This window comes from Nelusetta ayraudi, unplaced genomic scaffold, assembly GCF_046127955.1.
Source record: "Nelusetta ayraudi isolate G7.1 ecotype Tasmania unplaced genomic scaffold, CSIRO-AGI_Nayr_v1 ptg000005l, whole genome shotgun sequence".
Taxonomy (NCBI): domain Eukaryota; kingdom Metazoa; phylum Chordata; class Actinopteri; order Tetraodontiformes; family Monacanthidae; genus Nelusetta; species Nelusetta ayraudi.
In genome coordinates, this window is record NW_027466055.1 from 823,428 (window position 1) to 848,555 (window position 25,128).

The 25,128-nt window shown below is 42.5% G+C and overlaps 1 protein-coding gene across 4 annotated transcripts in view; it reads right to left on the reverse strand.

Moving 5' to 3' along the window:
• pcdh9 (protocadherin 9) overlaps positions 1-25,128 on the reverse strand; it is a 162,060-nt gene that overhangs the window by 40,911 nt on the left and 96,021 nt on the right. For 2 of the 4 annotated variants that reach the window (XM_076047279.1, XM_076047270.1), the window contains one exon: positions 6,771-6,846. In XM_076047279.1, the coding sequence (XP_075903394.1) occupies positions 6,771-6,846 (76 nt within the window). Of the gene's footprint in view, positions 1-6,770; positions 6,973-25,128 lie in introns of all 4 variants that reach the window. The other 2 variants (XM_076047262.1, XM_076047253.1) reach the window with 1 other exon arrangement.

The window sequence follows — 25,128 nt, forward strand, 5'->3', positions numbered from 1 at the left end:
ACTGCAATATTCCTAGTATTCTAGTATTTTAGCAATGCAATATTCTCAGTGCGGTTGTATTCCTTTTCCTTTACAAATTATGCAAAAAACGTCTTGTGTAAATCGTCTTTCCTTTTATTTATAAGTTGCAGCTTTGAGGCTGTCCCTTCTTGTCTTTAACAAATGTCTTTCATTTATTTCTTTTTTTCACATGGGCTTGCAATTTTCTACTCAAGTGTAAAAGTTCTAAGAAAAATAGCCAGTCAATGTTTTGAGGTTGACCGCCACAAAAGCTGGACTCATCCGTTCAGTTTTGCCCAGATCTCATTGTTTAGGCCAGAGAGCGGAAAGTAGCTCAGGAAAGACGATGGCTGCATTTTCTGGCAATACGTGGACCTACATGCTCACATGACTTCCTACCGGACACACAACACAGTCATCCTTGAAGTGGGAGCTGCAGTGGTTCTAGGAAAAGAGCTTTGTGGTCCTAGTTCCTGCCTGAAAGTGTGTTCCTGAAAAGGTTACAGGAATTGCAAAAAGTCACAAAAAGGTGCTGATCTTATGACTGGGACGGGCAAAATAAGGTGTCATTTTTTTATGTGAACATTACCAGACTTGGAATTTAAAATATACTTTTAAGTTTGGGACAAAGCCCAGCAGAAGGGGATGGAGGAGGATCTCAGTGAGGGAGTAATCCATCATCTCCTGTCCATCAATAGTTAATGGCTAAAGTGGTTCCATTTTCATGGTAGAAAACATAACAATCTTGCATTTGAGCATTTTGTCCCTCTCCAGCAGCCCCTTAACAGCCACCCTTTTCAGTCACATTGTGCTACTTCAACATGCACTCCGTCCACTTACCTCTTCTCCCCATGTGCTCCCTTCTCTGTTCCTGTCAGCATGGTGTGTTCTTATGCATAAAAAGTGCATCACACTATTTTGGTGAACCATGTCCCTGTTAACATCACTCATCTTCAAACACAGTAGCCTGCAGCACAAAATGTTGGACTTTGTGCAGCAAAAAAAAATAATATATATGTGTGTGTGTGTGTGTGTGTGTGTGTGTGTGTGTGTGTGTATGTATATGTATGTATATGTGTATATATATATATATATATATATATATATATATATATATATATATATATATATATATATATATATACATAAAGGGAATCCTGTCCTTGTTTTTGGACCCACAACCTAACTTACCAGGTCTGGAATTTATTTACTGGGTTCAAATGGTCAGCGAGGCATTCATATTTTCAAACATTTGCTCCTTTCTCTTTTCCAAGTAGGTTGCAGCTTTTCTTCAAGCAGCACAAATGCATTTTTCTCTTTATTGATTTTATTTTTCGCACCTTGCTTTTGTAAAACGCAGGGTGTTGATATTTCAGATAACTGTTGGTCAATATGTGAGACAAAAAGAACAACTGAAAGAGCAAAAAGGCATCGTTCGATGCAAAACGCTGTCCATGGTGCTGATCCAAGTGCTGGATAGTGCTGCATCGTTGACGTCACTGTGCATTTCATGCAAAAGTGCATTGCACCAACTGAAGAGATAAAACAGATCCTCGCTCTGTCAATTAAAATATCCTAATCATGTTGTCAGGGTCTAACCTTTAAATCCTGGCTGGCCCTCAGGTCAGTGGCCAATGATTATTCATTAAAGAAAGACTATTGGTTTCCACAAGAACATTGAAAGACAACACTGAACTCGTGTAGCCTAAACAATGTCATCTGTTCAACATGCCAGGCTATCAAATTCAAAATCAATTTCACGTATTATTGCATGGAACCTGTAAACACAGTTACTGTGTGTTATTGACATGCTTTGCCAAGTTTACCTGGCACTCAGTCTGCACTGGCAACACAGACACCAGGACCAACTGGAACCTTTTCACTGTTTAAAAACCGCAATCAATTGAAACACAACCCCCCCCCCCCCCCCCCCCCCCCCCCGCCCCTTCACTTCCATGGACTAGCAGAGCTTTTGCTGGGTAAAGTTATGTCTGTATGAGAGTTCTCCAACCCTGCGGTGATGTCGGTAATTCTAATAGTTGCCGTATCACAGCTCATGATGTGCAACAATAGTTGTTTGGATGGTAGCCTATATTCCTGGGCTATGTTTGAAGTATATAAATATTAAGTCTGTTTGTACAGTGCCACTTTGCTGCTTTGAAGCCAGTTTAATTATAGAACATTAGTAATATTCAGTGTCAAAGTAAAGACGATTCAAAAACAACATGATTAGCATAGAAAAGTGGAAGATAAATAAACAGCCATCTGAAAAAAATATTATTCACTGAAGGAACACATTGATGGAAATCTGCTTAATCAGGTCAGCTATTAAAAGCTGATATATTTTCAAATTAAGAGAAGTGTGTTGTGATAAGATTAGGTAACGGTGTAGGGTGGGAATTGGATCATTGTTAATTGCCACTATACCGATGTGTCCTTGTATTTGTGTGCTTATTTTGCACGCATTGATGGGCAACAGCTCTTTGTAGTCTGTGTTTCAGGAAAATATATATTTTTAATCCAAGCACTAATGGTTAAGTTAGGCTACTAAGTGGTAATATCTCATCAAACCATAGGTTTGAAAATCAAAATACAACTTTTCTGCCGTGCCTCATTTTCACCCTTTTTCTGTGCCCACCCTGCACCCTGCTGTCATGATGTATCGCAGCATTCTATTCTGCTACCTGGAGACACAAACACAAGTTTGCTTGTGTAAGTTAGGATCAGGATGTCAGACGCTGCCTGCAATGGCTCTCCAATTTTGTGCAGATAGAGACACCATTGTCAGTGTTATCAGCATTATTATGGAGTCATCGATGGCCACAGTGCGTGTAAAATTGTCAACAGGAGTCAGGCAATATATTATCCAGTTTGGAAGCAAACCGACGTCACCATGAGTAGGCACAAACTGACAAATCCAGCTCAAACACACACACACACACACACACACTGTGTGTGGCAAGCCGTGCGTCTGCGTGTTGTTAAGCCACACTCACACCGACACATGTGAGTTGCAAGGTTTAGGTCAGGAAACAGAATTATACAAGAACCGTCAGGTCAAGCTTCAAAATGTTTTGCTGGCGGCACCGACAGCCTCATGAGAGGCTCTTTCATTTCTACTCACACTGTGAAATAACAGCAGTGTTCTGCATCACGACCTTAATCTCATGAAAAGGTGCATTTCATCGCTTGGCTGTTGGTTAATTAAAATAATTGTTGTTTGTCCCAACTAGTGAGTCCCATGAGTTTGATGTATAATTTGTGTGTAACACCGCAGGCTGTTGCTGCAAACTTTCAAACGTTTAAAACAGACCTTTTATCACCGCGGGAATTAACATACTTGGTTGACAAAGTTGTCTGATAATGTTTAGTGTGATATCTGCTCTTTTTCTTTTCGCTGTTCTGATGTATTCTTGCAACAGTTTGAACTGTACGTTTACGCTAATGGATTTATTTGTCTTGCACGTTTTAAGTTAATGTTGTTAAGTTTTGGCGCGCCTGTTGGTTACTCAAGTTATCTTGTAACTCTTTGTTGCCCATGTTTATCCACAGTTAGCATGTGACAATTTCTCCATAGCGGATATTGGTATATTGCTCATCTTATCCTAAATGTGAGCATACTACAGATATCAATGAATATACATATTTATCATGGAAACTAAAACACATTTTGTGGACTTTCTACGATGGATCACTCAACTTTTGCAGTCTTGAAAGGACGAACAATAAAAAGAAAAGTGGAAACCTTATTTTTGTATCCTGACCAAAAAAAAAAAAAAAACACACACACACAAACAAAAAAATAATTTAATAAATGATGATGTGTCAAAAGTATCTTTTGAACTGTATTATTATGTCGGGAGGGGAGGCAATAGACGTTATTGTCGGCCACAAACAAAGCAGAGAAACAACCCACTGTCAAGGTCATCATCTTGCATGTTGCACTGAATGAGGTTGTTTTCCAGAGGGTTAGAAGATAATTTGAACCCAGATTGCAGCTGTGTCAAATACCTCTCAGAACTGTTTGCCTTCATCAGCAGGAGCATACAAGTAAAAATAGCATGTGCCTGACTTGAAGCTACTCAGCTGAGTTAACCTGTGAACACCGAGGTCACACAAACAGCATGACACAAAGACACAACTTAACATGAGTATTGTGCTCAGCAACAGTGTTTTTGTTTTTGTTTTTTTAAACTACATGAACTAAAAGGCTTCTGCTTTCAGACAGTAAAGCTGGAAAAGGCTGAGCCTTGAGTCTTAGCTGTGAGCGTTCTTTCCAGACGAGCTGTAGCCTCAGATAACCTACAAAGACTCATTATTTGTTATCTTTCCCGCACCATCAAATTTAGTATGAATAGTTTAGCATATGCTGATGATTCCTTTTTGCATTTGTATATTTAGCTGTCTCCTTGTTGAGTCCATTTGTCCATTTTTCAAAATGTAACACACACACAATGACAATAAGAGGACGACTATATAGAATAAAAATGAAAAAGCAAACCCGGCTTCTAACTCAAAAGAAGCAAATCAAAGTATATGTCAAAGTATCCACCGTCATATAAGCAACTGGATGATGTAATAGACCGTGTACAAAATCATGAAATGTAAAAACTAAACGTAAATGTAAAAATGATCAAAGTGTAAAGCCTTACTTCTTCATGCTCTGTGAAGTGAGTCTTTTTTTTTCTCTCTCTCTCTCTCTCTTACTTGCAGCTCATTGAAACATAGTGTTTTACTTGTAATCCTGATCCAGAACTCGGCATTATATATACTATTTATCAGCAGTAATGAATGAACACCTTCAGATGTTGATATATGCAGTTGCTCTCACATGTTAGGCCACCTATGTTTGAATATCCATGCCATCCCTGTGCTCTGCCAGTCATGTTGATTCTTATCCAAGGTTCCCATTTGGCCCCCAGACGAGCACACAAGACATTAATGTAAAGGTTAATGTGTAGGTTCCACTGCACTACTGTGAGAGCTCTGTTCAATGGCAGCAATTCTACAGCTGTTTCATTGCTCTGTTAAATGAACAAAAGTTTTGGACTGGGTGCACAGGTTAACATCTTCCTCAGGATGTTTTGTGCCAGAAAACTTTGGTCTCGAGAGAGAGAGAGAGAGAGAGAGAGAGAGAGAGAGAGAGAGAGAGAGAGAGAGAGAGAGAGAGAGAGAGAGAGAGAGAGAGAGAATTTGTGCTATTATTGTTGTTTGTCGTTATATTTTTTACTATTGTATTTTTATTGTATTTTATTTATTTATTGTGAATGAGGGGGTACCGCTTGGATTGCACTGTTTTTAATTTCGTTCGAACAATGATAATAAATGTATTCAATTCAATTCTATTATTATTATTATTATTATTATTATTATTATTATTATTGTTGTTGTTGTTATTGTCAGCAACTATAATAACAACATTGCATTGCATTATTTTTCTAACCTTGTGTGTTCTGTTCCCTTAACACTGTGTGCTTTGTTAAGTGTGCACGTGGCTGGGTCATGTGCTCATTTGTAGAAGGCAGTGAGTCAGTCGACCAGCGCAGGGTGCGTCTGCCAACTGTGTTAAGTTTGTCTGTGTGAAGTCATACACACATACGCCAGTTCATTCGCTGGCTCATCCACCCTCAGCCGGCGAGCTGGCGTCGACCTTGGGGCGATGCGCTTGATCTTCGCGCACGCCTCACCTCTTAATGATAAAACGATAAAATGAGAAAAGTGGGTCGGAGATGTACGCTCCCCACAGAAATAGTCGGGAAGTTAACATCTTGAGCCGAAGCACCGAGGACTTCCAACTGGGAAATCATCTCTAAATAAATCAAATGAGTTTCACAAATAGGTGCGGAGCCTATGGGAGGCCCAGGTTTGCTCCTGGGAGGGAAGAACAAGTCTGGATGATTAGCTGAGAAATGAATGACCTGCTCGTGTACAAACTAGAAACCTACTTGAGATATGGGAGGACTCTAAATCAGTTGATATTTGGAATGTTGAGGTGTTGCCAGGCCTCGGGTCGCTCCTCTCGACTCTCTTTACGCAGTTTAAGCTCATTAACCTCGTCATCAGGTGAGGTGTGAGCGAAGAACTGAAAGAGCCACGTGGTTTACCGCGTGCGTTGAAAAGGACCGCACAATCGGTAAAAGTTAAGTGTGTAATATTTGGGGATTTTTAAGAAGAAACGGCAACATCAAGTTGTTATATTTTAGACCGCAGAGTTCATTCACTTCAGTCCCGTAAGGGACTCTGCACCCTCCCTCTCCCGAACTTGCCAGTGAACTTCAGTGGCCTGCAAGCACAAACCTGGATACCTCGTCCACCTCGTTCTTTGTCGGTTTATTAGAGGACACAAGCTTTCGCCCTAAATTAGAACCGTGCTGTCCGGCATCTGGATTGTCCACAACAGGCTTCCTTAGAAATATGGCGGTGCAAGTTGGCAACAAACTAGAAGCGAGACCCTTGTTCTATGCATATTCTTCTATATTGATATGAGAACCATTCTAAGTTTTATAATATAAATATAATATATATAATATATTATAATATAATATATAATAATTAATTTTATCATACTGTGGGTATACACTTTTATTTATGTATTTATGGGCATTGGGCAGTGTGTTAAACTTTCACCAATATACAAATGATAACTCAAGCCAGAGTTTACACACTGGACCTTTGGAGACCATTTGCAGAAGGAGAACCTGTGAGACGGAGCCCGCCGACACCGAGCGATGCATCCACATTAAAAAGCAAAGCGAGGCCTCGCAACTTACCAGAGTTGGGATCAGAGTTTCCATCAGCCTCAGTCCGCTTATCGGGGGAAGCTTGCTCGTAGAAGTCGTCCTGCGCCTGCACCAGAGGGAGAGGTTGTGTGAGGAGGGAGCCACTGCCTACAGGCTCGTGGTCCCCGAGACCGCTGTCACTGCAGCTCTCCTGAGAGCCATCCGGCAGGTGAAACGTGACGCGCCGCTGCGACTAGAACCAAGAGCATAAAACAGAGCCTCTGATGTTAGTGCTCTGCTCTGGCTGCTCAACGTCTTCACCTCCCTACGTTGTTTCATGAGCAGAGCCAAATCCGGGAGGTGTTTCCTCACCGTTGGATACACATAGAGGGCCGTGCAGAGCACTGCCTAAGCAGTTCAAACAATTGAAATGATCAAAATGTATTTACAAAACAGTGTCGTTAAGATTGAGTTAAGTTTGACAAGGCTGAGAAATAAGTGGGAATTTTCTTCTTTAAATAAGGCCTGGTTGTTGATGGCAGGGGAGGAAATGCATGGGAAATACAGTCACGTAGCTTAGAATAAAGAATAAATACAGCACATTGATAATTAAAAGTGCTAATTGGTAGTCATGCACATGTAAAGAAATACATCCAACAGATATGTGATAACATTGTGTGACGATGGAATGAAGGAATGAATGAAAGTGCCCACTGCAGCAGAGCCAGTTCCTGCCTAGTTGTTGCAGTTTGCGTTGACACTGATTGGCTGTCAAAGCGCCAGTGGGAGGAGCTATTCCCACCTCGCCGCCTCGGGGTCCCTCCCTCAGCATTCCGCCCTCTTCTTCACAATTTCCTAACTTACTAGACGCTCAAAAAAATGATATTTAACAATTCTGTTGGAGAGCTACACAAAATCACACACACACACACACGCACACACCCGTAAAAACACACACACACAGACACACACGGCACGCACGCACGCACGCACGCACTCACACACACGGCCCGCACACACACAGCCTCCTTAAAGCCACCTTGATTGAATTTCCAATTGTTAATTCCAAGTGTCTTCCCCCTTGCTCTAATGACATTTTCCCCGGGCTTTTTCATAAGTCCAGACACAAGCCTCCAGCTAACCTTTCGCGGGCGCAGAGAGGTCCCTGCCACATCCTCAGCGATGACAGACAGAGATGGGTTTTACAGTAATTATTGGCAAAAGCAAAGGTCACGAAATCTGCAGTCTAATGCAAATGACCTCATTATATATTTTAGAACTGCTCCGAGTGCGTGCAACATTTAATTTACCAAAGGGACAGAATGAAAAGGGAGAGAGAGAGACAGAGAGAGAGGGAGAGAAAGAGAGAGAAGTGTAGCGGCGGGGGAGGTGGGCTGAGGGGCTCTGGAGGCAAACCTCTGGGAACATGGGGGGGAAAACAAATGTTTGCTTTACAATTAGCTTCTCTCTTCACTGTCGGATAGCTGGATGGATGGATAGAATTTAAATGTTGCTTTTATACTTTTATATTATTATTATTATTATTATTATTATTATTATTATTACTTGTTACACATTTGGAAAAATCTGATTACTAACATGTGTGCATATAGGCAAAAAATGCTGTCATGAAGGCTGCTTAACAGGAACTAAGGGCAGTGATGGATAAGCAGACTGCAGCTTACGCATTACAAAAACTATTATTATTGTATTATTGCTTATCTTATCTATTGCTTATCTTGCGTGTGTGTTAGTTGTTCATTTGTTTTGTTACCTTGTTCCCTCATTCTGTGTCGTACTCTGACACAAACCTCCAAAAATAATTTTCCTTTTCCACTTTCCAATTTTATACATAGATCGATAGATAGATAGACTTAATCATACACTTTTGAAATCCACCGGCACCTTGAGAATCCAGTAATTAATTCTACAATCACAGCTTTTCCAGAGTCTCAGTTAGAACGAATGTCACCCTGTCACAGAAATGAGGCACAAACCAAATGTTCCCTGCACCATGTTGAGTGAAAATGCTGAGGGGTTTGCTGCTTTTTTGTTTTCAGGACCTATTCAGCACACCGATGAGGCGGCGCACTGCCATCACTGGATGTGCTCTTTGCACAGATTTTCAGGGCAATTGACAAGGCGAAGGCGCCTTGTGAAGGAGAGGGGTGATGTGAGCCTCGGAGGTCTGGCTGTTTGGTTGTATCTGCACCTAATTAACAGCGGCTCTGTATGTTGTTGTTTTTTCCTCCTTGCTGATGCCAAAGAAGTTTGGCCCGCGGCGAGCGAGCCATCTATCTGTTGGCTGCCCTGAAAGTGTCAGGCCTGGCAGTACACTTACTGGCAGCCTTGTTGAAAAGCTCCAGAGTTACACTGCACAATCAACAAACAAAGTCATTTTTTTTTGAGCCCGTGCGTTTTCCACTCTTAGCAAAACTGAATAGGCCGCTCGCACAAAGAGGGACCGCAGTTCTGGCAAAGAAAAAAAAAAAAAAGGAAAAAGACTGAATAGGAAAGGACGCGCAAGACAGCGGAGGAATAAACCAAAACAAATGGTTTCCGTATGAGGTCAAGAAGGCGGATTAATCACGACGAGTGCGTTGTGCACAACAAGACAAACCCGTCAAGAACAACACTGATACGTGTCGCACACAACAGAGTTTAGCCGTCTAATCCGGTGCCCTTCCAGTTTCCTTTCGCCAGGTTGTGTTTTTTGCGGAAGAAGCAAAAAAAAAAAAAAACTCAGAGACGAAAGCAGCGCTGACAGCTTCCTGCTAAAAAAAAAAAAAAAAAAAAAGTAAGAAAGAAAAACTTCAGCGAGCCTGATCCACCGTGTGAAGGAACGGAAGTGGCGGCGCTTTACTGTGCGACACCAGTGATGTGCGTGTCCTCAGTGTGGCGCTTGTTGGTCTGCATGCAGTGCCGGCGCCGCACGTGTTTATTTGTGGGTTTAAGCGCATCTGAAGACGTTCCTCCGTGTTGACACTCGCTCGCAGCAACATTAGCATAATACCAGCTTATACTATCCCCGCTGCCAGTTTACAAGATATAGTGGCTTATCGCGCATGCTAACCGTAATTATACACTTGTTTTGTTGTTGTTTTTTTTTTACATCATGCCTGACCAAACACACTTCCAAACGTCCTTCTGACGCACAAACAAATAGCAGGTCTCCGCAGTCGGCCGGTTTGAACGCCAGTGAGCCAGCAAATGATCAAGCGCAGCATCTGCCCCTGGGTCTTCAAAGGAATAATACAATTCTTGGCAAACGGTCAGAGCGGTGGAATCTGACGGGGAAGAGTGGGTGCCAAATACTGAAACATTTGTTGAAACTTTCTGCAGTTGCAAAGTGTGAGAGCTAAGCCCCCTTAGCATTTAATGGAAAATGTTGGTCTGTTTTTTTTTGGTTTTTTTTATTGTTTTTTTGAAATACTTTGAACCCGAGGTGATCCTTTCAGGCATAATACAGGAAAACAGTGGAAGTACAACAAACTTTGGCTTGGAACTGAGATTTAAAAGTAAAAAAAAAAAAAAAAACCTGTGCCTGGTGAGAATGATACAGAAATACCACACAGTGTGTACTGATACTATGATAAATAGCATGGCTCTGCGGCGTACTCGCAGGAATACTGTGGTACTTGGCACATCTCCCACCACCAGCTTAAACAATCTCCCATTTCCTATTCGCACCCTTTAGACAGAGAGCTGCTCCAATCGCCTTCCTTTGTTCTTCCTCTGAGTGAGTTTTCAGGGATCTAACATCCTTCAGTATTGCTATCTAATTTAAGGATCATTTGACGTCATGAAGAGACTGATAAACATGCATTTGTATTCTTTTCTTGTCAGGAAAGAGAGACAGGAAGGCACAAAGGGCAAAGACTCCCAAGCACAAACTTTCTTTCCGCTTTGCTGCTTTTTCCTTTCCTTTCCTTTTGAGCGGGACCATCTGGAACGCAGCGCACGAGTCAAAAACCGTCTGTGTTCTATTGCACTCCAAATGAACACAGCATATAGCGTGGAGTTTCTATCAGGCAGACATTTAATGAGAAGAAGCACACACTGGGCAGATGCACACGCTCTCCCACGCACGCTCTCACGGAAAAAACAACAACAACAACAACAACAACAACAACAAAAAAGCCCAAGAAAATCACAGCACCCTTTCACCCCCCAGAAATAATCTTATCTTCCATCAGTCTGACACCTGCAGTGAGAGAACACTTCCCACGAGTCCGTTCTTACAATCAGAGCGCTGAGGGAGATCAGTCAACCAGGAAAACAAAACTCACTAAAAGATCTCTTTCCCGCTCAGCCTCCGTCTCTGCCCCTGCTCTCCCCTGCTCTCCCCTGCTCTATCTCTCTCTCTCTCTCTCCATCCCTCCCTACCTCCCTTCGAGATCATAGGCGCTGTGCCACCTGCTGGCCACTCTGGAAAGTACAGGTAAAGGTTGTTTTCATGCTCTTAAACATGTGGGCACCAATAAATGTTTAAGTTTTAGTTTTATTTTTATTTTTTATTTTTTTTTATCTTTAATGATCAATTGTTTTCTTGTATGTTTTTTTTTTGTTTTTGTTTTTTACTCTGTCTCTCTTCTCTAAATCTTTTATTCTGCTGCATTTCACAAAGCAGTGATTTGAGGAAAAGACAAATAGAGGAAAGACATGGAATTCCTGTCTAAATAACGTTTTCCACTGGGATCATCCATAAAGTGCATTACAGTCTCCGGCGGGCAGGCAGCGTTTTATTTTGATGGTATAAACACATGGAAGAAGCAGACTTCTCAGAAAGCTTAAAAAAAACAGATGAAAGGGGGCCGAGATAAAAAGAGTTCCAAAACATGCATGTAATAAAAAGTGACGAATAAATCACCATCTTCCCCCGTTTGATTTGACTGGAAGATTGGCACAGTCTGCCGCCGCTTCCACAGTGGAGTCGCAGTCCAAGCTCTCTGCATTTCATTCTCAAATCTAAGAAGCATTTGCATTGCAACGCACCTCCGGCGGAGCCTCGTCAGCCGCCATCTCCGGCTTCTTTGTTCACAGTCAAGCATATTGCACAAACATGAACAAAAGTGTAAAGTAAAATTTCATCTCACCAGTTTATCGACAAATTGGGTACGTGCGTGTGAGTGTGGGTGTGTGTATGTGTGTGTGTGTGTGTGTGTGTTTGCATGTGGCTCACATCCAGTTGTGGACGTGCTTGTTCTAACTTGTTCTAACGCCTGTGATTTCACACTCAATTTCACTAAATTGTACCATTTTTCTTTTTTTTAAACAGATTTACCGGCGCAAATGTGTTTTTGTCATTCTTGTATTTTTTTTTTTCCCTCCACGGGTGGAAGAAATATCTTCATCACCACTACGTAAATCCCTGAGTAGACACAGTTTGTTCCCCAGATCAAGGAAGAAATCTCTTTTAGATGAGACAAGCCGGGGGATTCTCTGACAAAACGCTTCTTGGCTGACGTTGACCTCTCGTCCAATCTGTTTGCTTTTCATCCGAACCCCTTTTCCTCCCTCTCACATGCCGCAGGAGCACCTTCCTGCCATTGCAAATGTGGACCAGCTAATGCTGGTGGGCACAGGGGCCATAAATGTTTCACCAGCATAACATCAACCTGCAGAATAATGTGGTACAGTACAAGAAGAGACACAGCTGTCAAACCTGGTTTGTCCCCGTTTGTCTGCTAGCTTTGGTTTTTCCAGCGTTGGCCATTTGACCGATGCTTGTTTGTTCCAGCCTAGAAAAGACCTGTAGTATCATATAAACGGTTATTTGTAGCTTTGACTCCTCACCCGAGAACAATTCCAACTCCCTTTTTACTCTTTGCAAATCCATAGATGCCCTCCAGCTTGTCCAGAATGAAGAAGACTCCTTTTCCCTTCGGCTGTTTCCTTCAGGGGTCGCCGCAGAGAATCATAGAGTATTGATCTGTATATTTGTTTTTGCATTGGATTCCCAATTACACGTGGAGCACCCTGCCGTGCGCCCCCTAGAGGCTGCATTTCTGCCGTGACCTAGCCAAGGATAGAACGCAGAGCTTCTCACTTTCAGGGCAGCTGACTGGAAGGTTCTTCTGGTTGTACCCCAGACTAGACCAAGCAGGGCTTATCAATGCATCTGTAGGACAGCAGGAAAGGTCGCGGTGGGTGTGTCTTAAAGCATAGCAATGGCCTGGATTCCAAATCTCTGAGGTCCCTCTTCAAATGAAAGGAACCAACGCCGTTACCAAATTCATCTGTTTTATAAAAGCAGTGGAAAAGCAACATTAACTCCATCAATCGTGGGAGTGTCGGCCATGGCCGGTTGCTCTTCAATTAACTGGAAAATGGGAACGACTCCGTTCTCTTCCCTCACCTACGACAAATCCTTACATTTGTCGTTAAGGATCGAGCATTTGTAAGCAAAATGTTTTTGTTTTTTTAATACTGACACGTGTCTCTGATTACAGAAAAACAAACATCAGTGTTGACGTCTGGACTTGAAACTATCTGACCTGGGACTGAAAGTGCAGCTCACAGGCAGCGGCGATGGCTGAGCTGAGCCGGCCTGACACCACAGGCAGCCTACAGCTGGAAACATGAAATGAATACACTGCCTAAGCATGCATGTCTAACACTAATATAGAGTTGTTACATCGAGGCTGGCCTACAGATGGCCAGATTTTTCTCCGCTTGCTACGGGCATGTTACTGCATTGCAGGAAGTGTGCATATATGTTTTATATGGCAGAGCGTTCCCTATAAATAAGCACAATCATTAACAACAAGAAGATTCACCTGAACAGGCTTCCCAGGGGGCCTTGAAACTTCATTCATAATTGATGCACTCTAACGCCACATGGTACTACATCTGCACATCTTAGCCCCATCTAACCCCTCCCACCCCACCCCCACCCCCTTCAACCAGCAGTGACCTCCTTCTGCACCATCTGATGGGCTTCCCTGCCCTCTCCCTCAGCATCTTCCCTCTTCATCCCTGCTTTCCTGTGCTTTTAAATAACTTCACTTGGCTGAGTGAGAACTGTGAGGCGCTGGTAGTTTAACCAGCCACCCCCCCCCCCTCCCCCACCACCACCAACCCCCCGAAGCGCCTCAAGCAGAGCTGAAGAAACCTGTGCAACTGCCACAGAGCATTAGCTCCAAAGTTAACCACCACTGACTTACTCATCGCTTCCACCCTCCACCGACATACACAGCCGTAAAATGAGAGACACAGCAATTCTTCTCCGTGTGTGTCTCCTGCATCAGGATGAAGGATTTGACACTCGGAGACAGTTAACTGCAGAACGGAGCGGGCGAAGCCCTGAGCAGTGAATGAAGGAGCTTGATGTGTTTATGAGTTTAAGTCCATGTGATGGCGCTCAGCTCGGCTGCAGTCACCATTTTGTGCCAATGTGGACGGGAACCGTTTTATTTCTATTTATTGCAGCTAATGCTTCAGAGACCTACATGTGTGTCACTATGCAAGCGAATGAAATACAAATTGCAAAGTGTATGGAATAAATGAAATACACTGGCGCTGCATTCAGCGGCCACACACTAGCTGGTGCGTATGCGAAAGCCGCTGAATAATCACTCTTTTCTCAATGATTCATAATAACCTACAACCCTATTAGCCGTCATGAAATCCTATTTGCGATTCCATTACACCAAACAGGTACAGAAGCGCACATTTGTTTAGTGGGATCTCTGTTTATCCTGTGGAAATAATGGCTATTTACACAGCCATGATTATCCAGCTTTGAGAGATCAGATGTAAATCAATGCAGCAGGGAGTTGAGATTGACTTTGGCAGGGGGTGGGGGGGTTTGTTTTGGGTTTTTTTTGTTTTGTTTTTCATTTCCTCAAATATAAGGAGAATGATTGGTTATTTTGAGCATAAAAAATCTACATCTTGAGGATTTTTTTTGTTTAACTTATTGGCAATTACAATTAGACAAAAAGCTTTGCAAACACAAAGCTCGACGTGGAGTTACAGACCTTGTTTTTCTATACACTTTTTTTTCGCTTCAAAGTTACTTAAATATATTGTTAAGATGGCAGAATTTATTTGAAGAATTTGAACATTTAATTTGCAGTAATATGAGGAAATAAAGATTATAAAGGCGCTTTTATAATTTGTGTAACACAAATGCACATTGAGCTTTATTTTGTTTTGCTGAATCTAGCATGTAGGTACTGGTTTACACCACACACACACACACACACACATACACACACACAATGTATAACGGGAATCCTAACTGACATGGATAATTAATGTGATATTGAAGCTGCAAAGTTCACAGTGTAATATGTATGCCGCTTTCCTCTAGTCTGTTCACATAACCATTAATAACTGTATAACCACTGCAGGGGTGTAATTGAAGGCTAGTTAGTAGAATGAAACGCACGGAAGGCAGCAGGAATAGTCTGTTAATTGGGGAGATGGCGCGAGCTTTGGGAAAAGGCCTTGCCGGGGAGCAGAAGACGAGCTCATTTGGTGAACAGTGCGGATTGTAAAAGATTGTTACAGGTGGAAAATGCTGCTTGCTTGCTGTGAATGCAGAGCAGCAGCAGCCGCAGCAGCAGCGGTGTTACATTTGCTCGCTATGTGAAAAACAACATCACGGGTTAATGATGTCATTGTTGTGCTTCATTTAAAAAGAAGTATGGAAAGAGGAAAGTTCGATTAATGATTTTATTTTCATTTTTGTGTCTTTTTGCTTTTGCAAGGTGTCTTCAGGGTCTCACTTGCGCGTCCCAACATAGTCGCCCTCTTTGTTTTCTTGTCAAAAGCCATTGTTGTGTGTGTGCGAATGCGTGCGTGTGTGTGTGCGTGCGTGCGTGTGTTGGTGGGTCAGGTCAAGCCTACAGCCATGAAAACATCAGCAACAAATGTCTCTTGCTCACACTGAAGCTTTGCAGATCATCACTATGCGTCGCAGTCTCTGCTGAAGTCGGTGAAACAACACACACACACACACACACACACACACACACACACACACACACTGGCTGAGGGTCAGAGATACACAAACTGCCAGTGGCCTTGGAGAGGAGACCGCCCCAAATAAAAAGGTCGCTGTGTTAAGATCGAGTTCACCTAAGATTAATATTTCATCCATTCGCCGACACCATGTTGACACCACGTTTGTTGAGGGAGTTTCAGGGAGGAAGCGGATTTCCACGCAATGCCGATGAAGAAGAAGTCAAAAACCCAACCAGTCGAATCAGACGTTTGACTGGAACAACGCAGTACGAACGCAAGTAGAGGTTTCAGTCAAGCAGTGTGGACACACGTTCATCATCCCAAGCCTTTTGGGGTTGAATATTAGTGGTGGGAAAATGCATCATGATATTGATATTGCTGCCATAAACAGGCATTTTATGGGTGCAACTGCAGCAGGGCGGTCAAACAGCCACATTGCTGTAAAACAGCCACACTTTATACAATCTCTACGCTCTTGACATCATAAGCTGGGTGCTTGTTCACCAGGCATATACCAGGCATGTTGCTCATTACGCATCAACAATAAAAACTAAGCTAACGAGTAGAGCGAGAACAGATTCAATTCATTTACAAAAACTATCAGTTGTGGAGATTTCTTTTTGCCGGTGCGTTTATGTTTGTGAGGAAGGTGGGTGGCGCACACTTTGGCTAATTCATCTTGTCCCCGGCACGCGCACACACACACACACACACACACACACACACACACGCACACACACAGAGAGAGAGACTGTAAAATGCCATCCCTTAATGCGCTTGCAATTCCTGTGAACAACAGGGGGACGATCCTCCTGAATCACAACATCAAATATCAGGTGTGTGAACCTGCTGTTTTTCTATTTCACCCATTAGGAAATTAAAAACTTACTTTGCCTCTGAGAGGACGGTCATGGTGAGGCAAATACAATTAAGCTCATGCTTTAATAATTAATTTTATGGCAAATGATCTTCCCAACAATTATTTCTGATGCAACTAATCATCTGGAAAATAAGAATCACCCGGACCTCTTTCCATTTGTTCGTTTGCCAAGCTGCTAGCAATTTTCCTCCAGTGGTGCGTTGTGGAAAACAGCATTTATGGTGGCTTGTGTGCTGCAGCGCATAATTTGTTTTGTTTGTGATCGCCTGCCTGTTTGCATTTTTAGAGGCGGGAGACAGAAAAGGAACGGCACCCTCTCTGGAAATTCCTCTTTGCTCGTGGCTTGCTGGAGGAAAATCATCCACCCTGGAGAAACAAATCTATAGTGTCACATGTTGTATGCAAAATGATAACCTCCAAAGTGATGCTTTTCCTTTGGTTGCCTTTTCATGTTACCTACGTCAGGTCAACCCACAGCTACATGAGCAATTTTACACACTATTCAAGTTGTATTGGATACATGACGAACTTATAAAACTGCACATTTTGTTTGGATTCAAGCATGCACTATCTATGCATCTATTTATGTATATTATTTCTCCTTAATGCTACTACTTGCCTATACTGCATACGCCATAGATTTACCCTCTGTTGGTCATTAACGCCTTATCTTATCATATTTTATCTCATCATACCTCATTAGAAATGCATTTAATATTCCTCCAGATTATGACCAAGAAAGACTCTGCGAGCAAAGAGTGATGAGTGACTCGTAAGTAGCAAACGTCTTGTAAGGGCTCCTTAAATTTTCCATGCGCTCGATTGCGAGCTCAGGCTGCCTGGTATTTATAATTAACCTGTGGAGTGCATAAAACATTCACAACATCCCTGCACTCTGTTTGACTAAGTGGACTTCCAATTTACGTCTGGCCGTTTATCATTTCCCCTTCGGTCACCTCACTCTGTGTTCTTCTGCGACCACTCAGTCCCAGCATCCCTGCGCCAAGCACTGACACCGAGAGCCTGAGGCAAGATGCCCCTGATTTCCCAAAGCAGTAGACTGACTTGCTTCAGATGGTCAAGTCTCCTTTATAATTGTCACGGGTTCTTCTTCACTTGAATTAAGCAACCGACTTAAACAACCTCACTTCCTCGCACCAGTTTCTCCATGTATCGTTGCTTTTATAATTACAACTCTATTAATGCAGTTACTACCATGGTTTTACTGTTTTCCACAGGAGGTCAGGAAGCCTTTCTTGTTGCAAGTTTATAGCTTTTCACTCACAGGTCACCTGTGGTCTGGCACTTTTCTCTGTACAGCCACTTATGGGTTTCCAGTAAGAGGCAGTGTGAGCAGAAAGTCTTTGTGAGTTTGGACAGCGGGTCATGTCAGTGCAGACTCGGCTCCAGCCGACAGCGTTTTTTTTTTGTTTTGCCCCCCCCCCACAAGGTGTTAAGGTGTCAGCTGAATGGGCAAAGATTCATAAATTGTAGATTGCGAGCAAATACTTGAGTCATTCACTTTCAAAGACGAGAGATGCAGTTCATCCCTCAGACAGACACTTTCAAAGCCTTAGAAGAGAAAAAAAAAACCTGGCTTCATTTTATATTAATAACTGAAATCTTGGACCCTTCAAAACCAATCACAATACAAATTGACAAAAAGAAAAGTAAAAATATACTTTCTAAAACGTGACAGTTAAACATTAATGTCACGCGGCTTGCCTCCCTGCAATGTCACCACAGAATAAAGAGACGATGGATTAATTCATGTTGGAACGCTAGAAATAACACTTGAGGTTGAAGAATATCCTGATGTGCTCACTATGCAGCTAGTGCACTAATATAATCCGTGGAAAGACAAAAACAAAGATGAGTGTTAGATAAGCTTTTTTGTGTGTAATGAAAACTAAGTGGCACGGACTAAGAACAAGTGAAATGAGTACCTGTAAATTTGCATGTGAACACTTGGGAGGGACTCACAACCTGCCAAATTGTATCCCGAAAGGGACATAACGCTGCCATCGCAATCAAAAAAAAAGAAAAGCGCACAGTGTATTAGTTTTCCCTCTTACCGTCCCTTGTTACTAATTTATGACAAAGCTGGTTTGAGAAGAAATAATGTTTCTGTAATAAATATGGGAAAACAGAGAAGCGGACTGGGGGTGCGAGATGAAAGTCACGGTATTAGTTTAAAGAGACAGCTGCAATATTCAAACAATCATTCACCCGCGCCGCTTTCATTGGCTCTCTGGCAGCATGTAAACAAACATAATGTCGACAGCCTGTATCGCCATGAATCTCATAACCCATCTTGGCCCCGAGCCTTTTTCTCAGGCTCCCCCACAAGTTCAGTGGCTTATCACATAAACGATTATTGACTGCTTTGCCATCCGTCAATACCATCAGTGCAGTTTTACATATGGTAAGCCTCAGCGACTCCATCACGTAAGCCAGCAGCTGTACGGGAGCTGAGAAGCCGAAGGGGACGCGTCGGGGATCTGCGATAAAGGACAAAGAAAAGGGTGTTGACTCGCCTTGAAGGTAAACGGAAGGGCAGAGGTTCCCTGCGTTCGCAGAGAATTTCACAGAGGCTCACGTAAAACCGCTGGGCCGTGGCGTAACGTATTGGTATATCACATGTTGCCCCAGGTCTCGCGGCTGAGCCAAAACAACTTAATGGATTAATTGGGAACCAACAGAGATAATTAGGCCTTTGGGGTTGTATGATTCCACCCCTCGCCGACTGTTGCCTCAGAACTGTGATGTAGTGCATTCCTGCTGTGTAATTGAGATAATTAGCAAGACTGTTGTGTCACTGTCCAAAGATTAGCAAAAGGGAAAGGCCAAACAAGGCTCATTAAAGTGCAGTCCCAACCTAGAGAGACTTGATGGAAATTACTGTCTGCGATCGTCTCATTTTCCACTCGCGTGGCTGAGTGCACGGGGAGGTGGAGGGGACAAAGATACCAGACTGCTCTTTATATTTCCATCTTGCCTCAAGATTTTTCACCCGGCGGCAATCATCGCCAGGCCAGACATTGCAGTTAGCAGAGTCAGAGCCATTGCAAAATGAACCCGTATCCACACTGCAGTGCATTAATTCTTACTATTCTTTTTTTTTTTGCATGAAGAGAAGAGAGCATGCTACCGTCACATGAGCTCCCTCCCCCACAGAAAGAAATGGCTAGCTAGCGGTTAGCTGAAAGTGACTGCGACAGGGCTTCAGTTGTTTACTGCGCTCCTATTATTAGATGCCAAGGTGTCCTTCTGTGAGGCTGACAGGCACTGAGTACTAGGCCAAATTGATTGGTCTGCTCTTGCCCACCAAAAGGACCTGAACTCAATTTGCTTGTGATGGCTTCAATTTCCTGGCTGGACAAAATCCCCCTATTCCTCTCTCCCTTTCCCTCCCTTTCTCTGTATTCCTTCCTCGCTCAAGAGCTGTCATCTGATTGCATTACTCAGCTGGGCTGAGGTTCATGCCCTCTCACATTATTTTTGTTTTTTTGCTTTTTTTTTTGCTTTTTTTACTTTCCCCCATATGCTCGCACAGATAACTCAAAGAAGATGAAATCCTGTTTCTCCAAAGTGAATTGATTCCCATTTCGCTGCATTGCATGCATAATTGCAAAGCAACGCAGGCTTTTACACTGTGTTGTTTTTGAAGTTTCCTCCTCAAAAACTCTGTCGCGAGTGGATTGAATTGGATGAGCTATTTTTTTTTGGGATAAGCGGAGAAGGTTAAAGCAAAAACAAAACACAGTACATGACAATGTACTGCTTGTTATAGACTGAAAGGCTGGATTTGTCACTGTCATTATCCCTGCCTCCTGTATTCTGCTGGTTATTGAAGAGAAGGTCATCAAGGTTGAACTAATTTAGCAAACACTTTACCAAGCTTATTTTCCTCGGCGGCATTACTCAGGAGCAAAGACCCAATTTGCTTCTCCCACCGTGCCGTTGCAACATCTTGTAAACTAATTTTCGGATGCACATAATGCCCAGGAATCACGGTCAATGGCTGATTAGAAAGGGAACAAGATCTAATGCCGCAGCCAAGCATAAAGCTCTTTGAAGTGATTACCTTACGTGCTTTGGACTCCCCTTTGTTGCGTCAAGATAAACATGTGGAGCCACTCAGCATATGCCAGCTTATGTCAAGATGAAAGATTTTACAAGCCATTATCAGAAGCCAGCAGATTGTACAGAGGGTATTAGCTGGCCTTCAAAATGTGCTACAACTGCAGAGATCTTGCTCTGATTCCAGACACTGTGGAGAGGGGTCAGCCTCTCAGCACTTTCAGATGATCTAGATGACGGGGAGGAGATTAACGCCTCCAAAATGTGCAGTTCTAAAAATAAATAAATAAATAAAAAAAATGCTTAGACCACACTGTGCACCAAGGAAATATCCCCCAAAATGTGGCTTTGCTTTGTAATTCTTTGACTAACCTTCTCTTTCATTGAGTCACAACCAAACCAAACGTTAAAACCAAACACAGGTCAGAGGTCAGGCATCAGTTCAGGTGTTCATGTCAGGTGTCAGTACACATTTTCCATTTTCCATTGCTCTCTTTCTCTTTGTCCTGAATCACTTGCGTTGCTCTTTTAGGGTTGTGTTTGCCAGCAGCCTCACCACCAGGAAGCGACCAGCTGATCTGGCTCATGTTTTATCATGATTCATCTCTTTGCGTCAATGCGGCACATCCGAAATGAGACCAATCTGCCCAACAAACCAGGTGGGGAATTTCACGATCTTTTTTTCTCCCTTTAAGCCTTAAAAGCTGCGGCATGCAGCTTTATCGTTGTATTAGGGCTGATTACTCCAAAATGTTATTGATATTAGAAGTGCCTGTTCCTTTTCTTCCATTATTCTATTTTTATTCATTTATTTATTTATTTTAAATGTGAATACAAAAACAGTGAAACACAATCAGAACAGAACAGACACAAAATACATGTGTCCTTCATGTCTGCCTACTTAACCAAATTCAGTCAGTAAAATATCTGTGGGGGTGGGGGGCATCGATAAACACGGCGGCCTCTAAAGCGTCAACAACTTTAATTGTGTCTAAACACAATGAATGATCCACATATTGATTTTATATTCCACTCCAGGGCTGGCCGACATCGTCAGAGCTATTTGATCAGTCAAAGCAAAGATGACTCCTGCAGAGAGTGTGTTTAGTCTGCGCAGACATGCTACGCCTGGCCATCACTGGAGGTGTCTGTTCTGGCTCTCTTCAAGCGAATCAAAAAGGCCCAGAGGGACAAAACCAAAGGCTTATCCGTTGTGTATGGGGAACAATGAGAAAGCGCCCTATAAGTGCAATGTAGGGGGGAGGGCAAGCCGGACTGTGACGGCTTGGCTCAGCTCCAGGGAAATCACACTGATATGTAGCCAGGATTTGCACAGAGATGCAGAAGAATCATCTGCTCTTTGGCCGTCCATATCCATTTGTTGCACTTGGTGAAATTATAATTTCCATTATCTCATTGATCCCATCATCAGCCAGGCAAGAATATGCCTCCCTCCTCCCCTCACACCCCCCACCCCCCCACCCCCACCCTTCACCCCCCACCTCCTCCCTATTACAAAAAAGAAGAAAAAGTCAGAGATTATGTAGGGGCTAAGTGACATATTACCGTGCACTAAAAATATTCATTAATCATTTTTTTTTTTTATGAAACAGTTAAGCTGTTACAGGGAACAGGACTTGGGAGGGGGGGAAAAAAAAAAACTGGTGTCATGACAACAAGAGCATTTTTTAACATCTCATCTAATTATTGTAATTAGTCGCATTGTAATTTAATCCATTAAACATTAAGTTTGAAGAAGCAGTTGTAAGAACCTGAGTTTCTCTTGTGTTCTGCTTTCACAGTTAAGAAAAAAAAACAAAACCATGTATTAGAACAAGTGATCGCAATCTTTTTTAGCATCCGGTTGGTTTTTCAGCATCACATTAATCAAATTTCAATGAGGAACATGAGCAGGAAAGATTTAAAAACAACTTCCGTCTCTTTATGGGTCATATCATCTTGACCGACTGAATGCATTAAAAAGTCAGAGACCAAAGAATCCTTGTCAATAATATTTATGTGAATATTGGCCTCAATGTAATTATGAGCGATTTGAATGTATTCCAGACGTTTTATTAATCAAATAACTGACTTTACTGTTCAAACTAGAAACAAGTCAAAACTATATCATAAAAACAGAGAGTCTGACTGGTATTTAATTTGATAACTCTGGAGTCTATTTGGGTAGTCAGTGCAGAAGCAAGATGTGTCAGATAGAGTAGACAGTAGTAGTACAGGACAGACTGTCCGTAATCACTGTGAGTTTGAACGAAAATAAAGCTTTGCTGTCCAACCCATGTATCATCTGTCTGTCTATCCATCCATCCGTATTGGTTGCTGTGCATTGATGCTTTGTTTTGTTTTTTTGTTCTTTACAGATCTCAATGCAACCACTCAAAGAGTGCTGCAAACAAGGGTAGACCAGAGCGCGAACAGCTGTGCCTAGCAGATAAATCAATTATAGTGACCTGATCTGACAAGTGGTCACATCCCCAGACAGGTTTAATATGAGAGCACACATCCATACGACTCACGCCAATCTCCATGACACCACCAGAGCCTGATTAGAAGACAAAGGGTCAAAGGTTAGAGGGGAGAATCCGCACCTTTTCACATAGTTGCACAAAAATGTCTCAGGCTCACCCAAGCAATTAAAAAATATGTGTATCTGCTCGACATCAGTCACACCCGACTAGCACTGCTACTTGAAGATAATGATTTATTTGTTCAATTTTATGCCCTCTTAAACTCAATTTTAAGCTATCAACATGTAAATGACTGTGCAGCAGCCTTCATCTGTAAAGTCCTTTTGTCTGGCCACGCTTTTTCATTCCTCTTACGACACACCAGTGGTCATGGTGGGATTGACTTAATGGTAAATGGCCCCATTTAAATGGCACTGTTATTCAAAGTGCTTTAAAGGGGATTTGCAGCCCAATTGCTCATTCCGTGTGGCAGCGAGCAGTGCAAGATGCTGGCCAGACCATTACCAGTTTTCAGTTGTTCCTCCATACAGTGGTAGATGGGTTTCAAACCTCTGCACCAAAACAAAAAGGGGGCTTAACATTTGTCTTAAAGAAATACAATTAAATCGAGGAGCGTTAAAGGATTGAGACTTTCTTTGAAGGTTTGGCTGGCTGAATATTATCTCCACCTCTCAAAGAAACTCTCGGTGATCACACATTTTCTATATATTTCTGGAAATGCTATCACTTTGCAGTTATTGCCAACATTTACCCAAGGTACTAACTGTCAGAAAAAAAGATTGAAACCTACAATAATATAAAAAAACAATATAATTCAAGTCAATAAAAAAAGAACAGAGATTTGAGATGGAGCAAAAAGAGAATACGGGACTGCAGATGTTTCAACGGTGCAGAGCGACATGGCTAAATGCTAGCGTCTCCCCGCCGAGGACTCGGCTATCGTGATAACCCTCCAATGCAGCTGTCATTGAGTTCACCATGCAGAAGGAGAGAGAGAGAGAGAGAGAGAGAGAGAGAGAGAGAGAGAGAGAGAGAGAGAGAGAGAGAGAGAGAGAGAGAGAGATCTTTTTTATCAGTCTATCAATATCTCAGTGTCTCTCTCTCCCCGTCTCCTTCTATCCTTGTCCCGACCAATTTAAATCAGCTTGAATGTGCCTGCGCGCCTGACGTGGAGAGAACCCACTGTAGCCTTCCAGCCAAGATATTTAAGAGCTGAAACGCAACGCTTAAAGGAACAACTGGGAAGCCGACGGCACAGTAAGATGTAAGAGAATTCCAACCAGGGATACGATCTCGTTATTATACAATTCTGATAGAATTCTAAGACTGAAACTAAGACTAAGTGCAATGACTGGACAAATGTCCTGTTCCTATTGCCGAGATTGAGCAAATTGCTCGCTCAACATCTCCCATCCCCAAGAAGGAAGAGATTGCTTTTGTCCGTAAAATGATTCCCGACATTACTGCCGGTTGGAGTTGGACGCCATTGTTGTGTTCAGCGGTGTGCTTTACCTTCTTTCCTTGTCACTTTATCTAACCATACCTTGCCAATGCAAGTGTCACTGAAAAAACAAACCTCTTATTGTGATGATGTCACATATGTTATGTCACTCCCAACATTGTGGCAAATGAAGCGTTTGTTGGGATGAAATACAATTGTTTCCCATTCCAGCTTGGTTGTCAAGCTATTGCTGTTTGTTTTTGTACATCAGAAGGCTTTTAATGAGACACTTGCACATAATTTGCATTCCCTTCATGATGGAGAAAAATGCTGTCTGAAATAAAATGTTTATTGTGACTCCTTACTAATTAAGCTGAGGAACAGATTTTTAAAAAGCCGTTGCGCTTCTCAGTTTTGACAAAGTTCCTTTTTTAAAGACCAGCTTGACGCAGCGTGTAATTGTTGTACTGGCTAATGTTGATCCGGCGACGAGTCCTTTCATGTTGTACAATCGAGATGCTGATTTAATTTTTCAAGGCTTGAATC